Consider the following 10,483-nt stretch of genomic DNA (forward strand, 5'->3'; position numbering starts at 1 on the left):
TGCGGAAAGTGATGGCACTTTGTGGTTAGTGCTAGGTTTTATTATGCTCCAGAAGCGTTTAGGATTAGACTTTAAGATGTTCGGGAGGGTTACATTAAAAAAAGAAAATTTAGTAGTGTTTAGTGCACGGGAATAGGCTAAGGCAGCTGATTTATATGCAGTCCATCGCTCAGGTTTTAATGAATACCTAGCAATTCGAAAAAGTTTTCTTTTTGTTAGAAAGGCGGTTTAAATATCGATTATACCATGGAGCTTGGTTATTCGAGTTAAGCATGACTTGCACATTTCTTGCTTTGTGATGCTTAGTGTATGTTTAGTGATAGTTGTATGCTTAGTGCATGTATGTTTAGTGATAGTTAACGTCACCTTAACTCGCACGCTGATTATTGTTTTTTAAGGTGAAGACGCAGTGCACAGTCCCAAATGCCACTTCTTAACTACTACTAATTACCAGTTAGTCATTAAGTACAATGATATAACCATGAAATCCTTTTATATCATGTTCCGATGTCTTTCGAGTGCACCCGATTAAGTGTCGATTGGCTATTGATTGGCATATGCCCATATGAGGCATGCATCCGAAACGCGGACACATTTGCTAACACGTCTTGGTCACAACAGTATGAGGCATTAAAGGCTTCAACCTTAACAAAGGACGAGGCGCTCGTCTTGTCTACTCTCGTTGCCGCCTTTGTTTTTTTTTGCCTTTGTGTGTAATTTATTATGAATCGCGCATTACATACAAAACGCGCTTCATAAGTGAATTGCTACCATATATAGTTAAACAGAGCCATATAATGATCGGTAGTGATAATATACGGTAAGAGGGTTTTATATAAGACGGCTATGATCATATATGGAAAATAGTTTCAATATATAACAGTTCCTTTCCAATATCTAACAGGATCTGCGGTCATATTTGTTCTAAATATTACAGTGTGCACAGAAATAAAACATCAGTATGTCCAGATCATTCCATTATTCACTTCATATATAAATATATAATCTCATACACATTGTCATATATAATCATATATGTGTATTTACATGCTATATCTGGACCTTGTCGGTCGTTTAGGTAAGGGTACATCTTTCCATGGCAGCTCTGGTTTCATTTACACTGCAATTTTCTGTTCAGATGTTACTGAGTTTTGCATCTTTCTTGGCCAGGACTTACAATTCTGGTTTTTAGCGTGTTACACCGCTGAACTTACGTAAAGCGCCACCAGTGGCCTCTACGAGGTCGAGAATGACAATGGCAATGAACTGAGGGTGTCCTAACAACCAATATTTATTGTATATATATTTTCACACTTTCCTCTATATTCTAACAGAACTTTTCAAGGACCTTGCTTGTTTACGCAGAGATTAGCGGGTGTGGCAGGATTGCACTAGAGGGCGAAGCGGGCTTCTGGCAGTGAGCGACGATGACATCATAACTGAGGCCGACCCCATTCGAAGTGGGAGTCAGTCTTTTGAGCAGAGAAGACATGAAGACATCCTGAAATGCGCTTCGTTTTTCATCCGGCACCCGCGCATCCAACTTGAAGAACTGCACGTGGGTTTCTGCGTGGAAAGAAGCAGGCAGTGAAGCGTTAAGCAAGGTAAGCAATTTAGTTTACACTTCTGATTAAGTCGCTCTGGTAATATAACCTTAGTCGTATGATAAGAAACTACGGCCATTAACTAATGCCATTGCTTCCATTGAAGTAGGCGTTATACCAAGTCATCTTTTTATCGCACTTTTCAAACATGCATACTATGTAATAGAGCTTGGTTGCGACTGGGTTGGTAGAGGTAGGACTAATAATGAAATGCACTTGCCAGCAATGAGTAATAATCTCCAGCTTGCCTTACAATTTCCTCAGATGTTCTTTGGCCCTCAGCCTAATAATCATAATGATCAACTTGATTTAAAAGCTCTTCACTGTGTTTATGTGCACAGTGGCAACAGCAGCAGTTAAGATATGGCATGCGCCAGCGGTGCCTTTACACATGCTATGCGTCTGGAGGGCAGTGAAAGTAGCTGAAGGGGAAGCGTTACACCTTGAATGCTGCACGTGTACGAAAGGGCACAAACGTGGGGCAGGTGGACTATTCGGCTAATGCGGTCGAAACGCTGAGCTGAAACGCACTCGACTGAGAGATGCTCAAGTCTTTCCCAATCAGTTTCTCAGACTATAAGTAAGTCGTCGTAATCCGTCAAGCACCGAAATACAGACAGTATCCCCTCATCAGTGGAAGCCTGATTCAAAACAGACGACACTGCTAAAACACACTGTGAACAAGCTGGCGCTGACCACCCACAATAGCGCGGTTGTGACCTACAATAATTGCTTGTCTCCTTCGGAAAATAAGTGTATTGTGTTTAATATACGATTCATTTAGTCTCAGTTAGGTTCAGTTAAAACAACTCGACAATCTCTAAGAGATGCACACCCCTTGAATAAGACGCTTTACTAATTTCCGCCACGCAATCACTTTGTGGTAGTAGGCGCTTACACTTACCCATCCATGCATTCGCGTTGGGGAGCGTCCACTGACTAGTGTAAGTGCGGCAGGCAACCAGCTCCAGTCCAGCTGCATCGATAGCACTTCTTTCCTCAGCCTCTACCTCTTGACTGTGTACTGGCTGGTTGACGCGGAACCGCTTGGACAGCACAGCACAGGGATCCTGTATGAGAGCAGTGTGCCGTCACGATATCAGGTAATTTCAAGAGAAGTTCGGTTTATGATCTGCATGCAGCAGCAATGATTGTTTCTGGTTTACTAAGAGAGAAAGAGAGAGAGAGACAAAGAGAGTATGATGAACAGGAAGGTATTGAGGTTAACAAACTACGCGACACCCATTATGCTGCCCGACTCCTGCTTTACTCAGAGTTTTATAATGCGCTGGCCACTTGTCAGAAAAATTTTCCAATCTTGAAGAAATTCTTAAGGGCTCAAAGTTAACATGCTGTATTAGTTTCCCGCAGTATTGATGAAGTCGACGTCCATCTGTTCGTGAAACACAGAAAGATCAACTATCCTCTCGTGAACTCGAATGCCTTTGGAAGAAAACTAGGGACGCAGCGAGAGAAGAAAGCAAAATAAAGTATGAATTTACGCAGTGAAAGGAGAGCAAACAGCTGCAGCATAAAACTATTTTGCACTTTTGATTCTTACTGCAACTGGCAAGTAATTTCAATTTTCCGTCCCTGCAAACATCTTTATCTCCATAGACTGGGGATGTAGCGAAACGAAAGTCAGTCGGAAGTATACAGGTTGTCCCAGCTAACTGGATCAAGATCTATATAACAAAAATAAGCGTTCTTCAGAGCTGAAATCGCGTGGATGTTGTTAATGTTTATCCAAAGATTTACATGATCATTTTTTTCGCTCCTTTTATTTGAACAATTGGTCGAGATAAATAAATTAACTTTTTAATATAGCTTGAAACATTCAGGCGTCAATAGGAAAGTTGTGGAGCTCCACAAATATTGCCTAATCCAGACACTTCCAACGAGATAGACCTAGCGTGGCCGTTTTTATCCGGGAAAAGCGAAAGGCCGCGCATCTTAAACAAAATACCACGTGACAGCGCGCTCCATGCGCCCCAATACGCCGCGATTACAGCGCTCTCATCGGTGCTTTGTAGAAAAGATCAGTCGCTTCGCACCTTTCGTGCTGGTCTTGCCAGCTCTTTTTGCTCAGAGCTTCTAAGTACCTTATAGATTCACTGCAACATCATTCTTATAAACCAGGAAATCTCTTCTCCGTGGCGCCTATCTAGAGCGAATAGTTTCAGTGAACGCCTTTCTAGCTGCAGCGCCTGGTGATTGCTGTGAGGTACTGCGTTGCGAAGGATCTGCTTACTCGCCTGGGATCTCGGGAAATGCTGAGTCACATATCAGTACGAATTTTTCTTTTACTCTGGTTACATTTTTTTTGTACAAATCGAGGTGAAAAAACTAAAGTAGCTGTTGAAGTTGCGTACGTGGAAATGTGTAACGCAATCTCCCCTCAATCCAAATATACTGGTAGTAAATAAGTAATTTCGTTTGCAGAGAATGGTTTGTGTCCTCCCAGATACGAAGTGCCTTTTTATGGCTCAATGACGTTGTTCCTTTTATACTTTATGAGGTCTACTTTTATTCGCACGAGGCTTAGGAATGTATGCTGGTTTGATAATTTTTGACTTGCTTTTTCATTGTTCAGCTCCGCCGTATATATATATATATATATATATAGTACATACGTACATACATACTAACATACATACATACATACATACATACATACATACATACATGTATGTATGTATGTATGTATGTACATACATGTTGTATATACATTGTTTAACACGTGAGAGGCAGTTTAAGATGAGGGAAAGCTCGGCGATTAACACCGCTTCTGATCTCATGAAGCTGTTATCTATAAAAGGATGTTGAATAGAAAAGTTGAAACAAGGCGGTAACTGCTTTGGGGAGTTAATTAGTGTTTATCAGGGCTACCAGCCTTTTTTTTCCTTTCTGACTTGGCATGTTTAACAGCAAAAATGGCAAATAAAGCAAACATTTGCCTTCCTGCGCTCTAGATAATGTGGTCAATCTTTCCGCAAATAGATTAAGCAGACAGATTGGAACAGCCTAAGCTGCCGATCGGATACCTGCAGTATGTTTTTCCGGTTTCGTTCGTGCAATTCAGCTTTGAGACAACATTCACTATGAATGTACAAATAACAGCGTATTGGAGAAAGAGCTGAAACACTAGCTCATGTGTTGTTTTGTATCCTGGGAATTTGAGCAAATAAATAACAATAAACGAAATACCTTCACTGGGTGCGCTGAAATAGGTCATCATTTCGTACAAGTTCCAAGCAGTACACCTAAAATAACCAAGCTGCGTCAGGGATATGAGCATTTGTAAAGGACTTCACATTTTGCTAATGTTTGAGAAAATTCGATAAACTATAAGCTTTTGCAGCGTTGCAGCGAAAAGAAGTGGCACCCAGACCAGCAAAGTTGAATGCTGGCGCTGAACTCAGTATCACTTTAAATATATGCGAAATTTATATCTGTGGCAGTTCAAACGTAGGACGGTCTGCGATATGCCTTGCGGAATCAGGAGGTCAGCATAGTTTGAAACATAGGCAGGACGGTCGCCACTAGTGGCTTCACTTCCGAAACATTGGTTATATATTTAGAACTCTGTGTATACTAGAGGCATTTCGGGTAGCGCAGATGCAGAGTGTAAAAGAATGAATAATTTTAATGTTTGGGCCAAATGTTGCTTGTTAGTGGCTTTTACTCTTTATGACTGGAATTTATCAGCACGCACGTTCTTCACACTTTATTCCGAAGTACCGATATGCTATATTAAGACAAAAATTATGCCTAAAATATTACTACAACAATGAACGCCGTGCATAATGTTCCAAGAAGTACATGGGGATTTTAAAGAGCGCTTGTAGAGCCAGTTACCTGAAAATTATGCAACACACGCTGCAGTAGCCAATCAAGTGCCAGACAAAATAGACTTCTGCTCATTTCTCACATATGCATAATGACCCTATTTATAATGCTACTATCGCAACTCCATGCCACCGAAGTTTTCCGTGCAATCTGTGCTTAGAGAGGGTACTTTTGAACCTTTGAAACGCCGAACCATCACTTACGGGTATGAGGTCCATCCATGCTTCCATCTCGTACACCTCCTGCCATGTGTCCGTGATGCTGGTTCTGTTGAAGCTAACAGCCAGGCATTCTCCGCCGTTCTTAAGCAGCCGATAAATGTTGCGGTATGCCGCCTCCAAGTCTGACACAAAATGCAGTGTCAAGAACGCGTACACACGATCAAACGAGCCATACTTTTCCAGAATGTGTTGAGGATTGCCGTGCTCTACATCGAAATGCTCATAGAACACATCCGGCTCCTGATGATATTTCCTGGCGTAGTCAAGCATTTCAGCGCATATGTCGACTGCCACGACGCGCTTGCATGGTCGCAGACGAGGAAGCAATTCATCAGCCAAGAAGTTTGCTGGTCCGCAGCCACAGTCAAGATATTGATCCGGTAAGCTGGATGGCCTCTTGAACTTCACACTGTATAGGCCCTTCAGATTCTCTTGGTACAAGTTGGTGTTTAAAGATACCAAGCCGAAAGGGTTCAGATCAACGACGTTTCCTTTCTGATGGCGCAAGTCCCATTTTCGAGTCCCCCAGTGAGCGCTTGGTCATCTCAAGGGCTGAGCTGGCAATGTGGACAGATTTTTCACACAAGATTGGCGCGGCGCAGCTCTGAGAGTGGACGTGAGCGCAGTACGGTACAGAATTGTTTTCTGAAAATGTGCGCCAATACATCGCTCACTGTATCACGTTGACTGCTAGGTGTCAAAAACCACTCAGGGAGGTTTACCGCAGCGACACCGAAAACAGTCGCTCATCGCTTTCAGTCTAATACTTACGGCAGGTGACATTGAGCCTTTCATTTACTGCAACATAAGAGTGAATAGACTGAAGTGGTCTAAAGCGTCAGAGAAACAACCCTTGCTGTCTTTCGGAACGATCTCTTGCAGCGAAAAAAAAAAGCAGTCGCCAATTGCTTTGCGGGCATTACATGCCGCATGTAACAGTGTCCGATTCATGTACTGCAGCATAGGAGCCAACAAACTCAGGTCCACAAGGCTGGCAGAAAAACAATCCAGTTTTGTACCTCGCAAATAATTGTTGTTATGATAGGAAGCTGGGAACAATGCCTCAGTTCATGAAATTATCGTATGATGGCGGTATTGAGTGGACGCCCTTATAAAAATGGTCTATAGACTTTCTATAGACTTGTTATAGACTCTATAGACATCCTATAGACTTTTACTTTTGTCTATAGAGTCTATAGAAAATCTATAGACTACAGTCTCTAGCTGCCTCAATTTCATTTTCTCTATAGACTGTCTATAGACTCTCTATAGACTAAAGTCTATAGCTGCCTCAATTTATTTTAGTCTATAGACTTCCTATAGATTCTCTATAGACATAAGTCTATAACTACCTCAATTTGCTTTCGTCTATAGACGGTCTATAGACACTCTGTAGACTAAAGTCTATAACTACCTCAATTTCCTTTTGTCTAAAGACGGTCTATAGACTATCTATAGACTAAGGTCTATAGCTGTCTCAATTTCCTTTCGTCTATAGACGGTCTGTAGACTGCCTATAGACTGAAGTCTATAACTATCTTCATTTCCTTTCGTCTATAGACGGTCTATAGACTCGCTATAGCCTAAGGTCTATAGCTGCCTCAATTACCTTTTGTCTACAGACTCTCTATAGACGAAGGTCTATAACTGCTTCAATTTCCTTTCGTCTATAGACGGTCTATAGACTCGCTATAGACTAAAGTCTATAGCTGCCTCAATTTCCTTTTGCCTATAGACTCTCTATAGACTAAAGTCTATAACTGCTTCAATTTCCTTTCGTCTATAGACGGTCTATAGACTCGATATAGACTAAGTTCAATAATTGCCTGAATTTCTTTTTGTGTATATACGGTCTATAGACTCTCTATAGACCAAGGTCTATAATTGCCTGAATTTCTTTTTGTGTATAGACGTTCTATATACCAAAGTCTATAGCTGGCTCAATTTTCTTTTGTCTATAGATGGTCTATAGACTGTCTATTGACTGAGGTCTATAGCTGCCTCAATTTGCTTTCGTCTGTAGACGGTCTATAGACTCTCTATAGACTACGGTCTATACCTGCTTCAATTTCCTTTCGTCTATAGACGGTCTATAGACTCCCTATAGACTACAGTCTACAACTACCTCAATTTCCTTTCGTGTATACACTGTACACCATAGGTAGTCTGCTGTCTATAGACCAGTCTATAACAATCCTAATTTTATCTAACAATGTTCGATACACTGACTTTCGACTAAGTATAGAACAATGTCAATTTATTTTTGCACTGCATGCTGTGGGGACCTGATCTCGTGATCGCAGCTATGCCGGGAGTCCTCCACCTCCTTCGCTATTACGTAAATTAAAAAAGTATTGCGTGAGGACATTACAACACCCTCCTGTGTATAGTTTTCAGGAGCCTTGACAAGCTCCTTTTCGTTATACCGTGACGTATATTGTCAATACAATTAAATATTTAATGCTAACAAGTAAGCCGAGGAAAGGCAGCCGTTCTTGGAGTAAGGGCGCCGCAAAGTGTACTACATCGAATGAATACGCTGTCCCTTAAAGGAATCGCTCGACACAATTCCATTCCATCTTTCGATCGTTACTGTCCAACGCGCTGAAATCAGAAACATTTCATCAACGCTTCTACATTTCTCTTTAAAACGTGCTGAAAATAAAGAGGGAAAGACGGGTGTGGCAATTCAAGGAAGCGCCCATCCCTTAGAAACACTTCCGAATAGTCTCAAAGAGCCTGGTCTTCTGTGCGATTAACATCTCCCATTTATACCTTTGCAGTTTGTATTCACCGACGCAACAATCACAAGTGCACCGACGCAACAATCACAAAGCCAATATTTTTTCGTTCCTACCCTTGCACCTGTTGCTTCGGAGCCGATGACACGCTGATGTCGAGCATATCAGTTTTCTAAACACGAACACACGCTAAAAAGACGTTATGCTATGCAAAATTATAATTATTATTTGACAATTGTACCACATACTATTAAGTGGGAGATGCGGCGCGTATGCGGTCAAGCAGTTAGATTTCGGTTCTGTTTTCATAAAAACAATAAGGTTTTTAGAGGGTAAGCGAAGAATTTACGCTTATAAACCAATTGCCTTCTGTGGTCTTGGATATCAGATCAAGCTGCACACGGCAAGAGTGCGAGCGATAAAGATACGACCGTGATATGGGTTTCTGTTTCACGTTTTACCGTTTTACCGCGAGACGGCGGAAAATCATTCGGGCTGCAAACAACCATGTGCGTGGCTGCGTCGGTGGCGTCGGCGTTTTTTTCGCTGATTACGTTTTCTTCAAAATCCAGCTTCATCGTCCGCTTACGGTAAGTCTATACGTTTATATTTTATTCATTTGGTCTCCTAAACCACTCTCAGCAGAGCTGTGTGTGCAGAACAGATTATGTGCGCAGTGAGAAACGTCCTATCTTCGTTTATAAGGCGGAAGCCATCGGGTTCTCGACTAATGCCGCTTATCTCTGTGCCGCTGTCTTTACTAACGCGCGGAAAGGCAGTCTGTGCGATGCCCTTGATGATAAGCCGCTCCTCGCGAGCTGTCTACTAGATTTTTCGTGTTTCAAGGTAGATGCGCGGCTAGAAATGTCGTTTAGCCTGTGAATGACGGTCGAAATGGAACTGTGCGTTAGTTAGCGCCGTGTGAGCTCAATTTACTTTGCACCTCCGAAAACGTACTTACATACACTCTCGTTCTGTGGTGGATTACATTTGTTTTCTAATCTTTGTGTTATCGCCTGTGTGGACCTTGGAGTGCTGTTCTTTTCGAGGTGTGCATTTCTTGCTACGTATGGACGCTCGCTCGGTGCGCGTCGTGGACGCCGACGTTTCAGCAAAGGTGTCTTGTAACGCTACAGACTGGAGCGCGAGACGCTTGTCAAAGTTGTAGTCAAGCGGCGCTGGAGGAATGCGTATAGTGTGATGGTATAGAATTCTTTGCCGGCGCGAATGGCCGGCGTGCTCAAACACCGCGAAGAACCCACGAGCTCCATCCTGTCTCCCCTTCGTTGCACACGTACGGATTCCTCCATGTCTGTCATCAGAGCCGTCGGCCGCCGCCGCTGGCCTGCGGGCACTTCATTTTGAAAGCTGGGTAAAGGTCGGCTCGACAAGAGGTGGCTTACATTTCGTTCCGAGTGGTTCGTTCATGAATCCCGCTCACGCTTGCACAGATTTCTAGAATACCATTTGCGCGAGAGGCAAAGTATGTGTTTCTGATTAAAGACTGCTACTTTACGAAAGCGCCGATGTAATTCGCCGCTTATTTGCGCCTAAAATTAAATTAAGCTCTCGTGTTATTATAGCTGCGCCTGTTGAAGGCGTTAATTGTTTCATTGAAATACTTCCTACTTTGAGCGCGTTCAATGCTTAAGTTATTTTTCTAGCAGCGTTGGGTTAGGCTACCTCAATGCAAGAAAGACACCTCTTTACTGCGCTCTTGGGTCTGCACTTGAAGGAAAAACTAAGTGAATTTCAGACGGTATTTTATCATGACAGTAATTTGTTGTCTCAAACTCGCGACTGCTTTCGAAACGGCGCAGCTGCAGCCTCTGTGTGCTGTATGAGTTTTCTGAATAATGAGCGCGGCATGGAAGCGCTGCAACCCGCTTGTTTCTAAGAGCGCGCGCAGATGTATGAGTGTGCTGTTCCATCTCTGTGCTTCAAGTTATAGGCGCAAATCTGTGGTGAACTGGTTGCTTCTGCCTGCTGGTTTTGAATAGCTTGTGCCCGTTTGAGTATCGGCTTACGTACACCCGACCAAATCTTTAACTGGCTCTGGTGTTGCATC

At 42.6% G+C, this 10,483-nt stretch overlaps 1 protein-coding gene across 1 annotated transcript; it reads right to left on the reverse strand.

Annotated features, from left to right (window-relative positions):
• Positions 1 to 1,204: 1,204 nt before the first annotated feature.
• On the reverse strand, positions 1,205 to 6,457 carry LOC149360830 (4-vinylphenol methyltransferase 2-like). The gene is made up of 4 exons (XM_089567940.1): positions 6,446 to 6,457; positions 5,657 to 6,169; positions 2,509 to 2,674; positions 1,205 to 1,566 (listed from the first exon to the last, which is right to left on the reverse strand). Exons 1-4 carry the CDS (start codon positions 6,455 to 6,457, stop codon positions 1,358 to 1,360), a joined length of 900 nt encoding a protein of 299 aa, XP_089424066.1. The 3' UTR covers positions 1,205 to 1,357.
• Between the last annotated feature and the right edge of the window lie 4,026 nt (positions 6,458 to 10,483).

This window comes from Amblyomma mixtum, chromosome 2 (assembly GCF_055824585.1).
Source record: "Amblyomma mixtum isolate Tamu chromosome 2, ASM5582458v1, whole genome shotgun sequence".
Lineage (NCBI taxonomy): Eukaryota > Metazoa > Arthropoda > Arachnida > Ixodida > Ixodidae > Amblyomma > Amblyomma mixtum.

Bases quoted from the DNA above. Each gene is read 5' to 3' on its own strand.
- LOC149360830 (XM_089567940.1), bottom strand. The intron at 2,675-5,656 runs GTAAGTGATGGT...GCTCTCATACAG, and splicing joins CATGGATGGACCTCATACCC to GATCCCTGTGCTGTGCTGTC. The intron at 1,567-2,508 runs GTAAGTGTAAGC...CTTTCCACGCAG, and splicing joins CAACGCGAATGCATGGATGG to AAACCCACGTGCAGTTCTTC.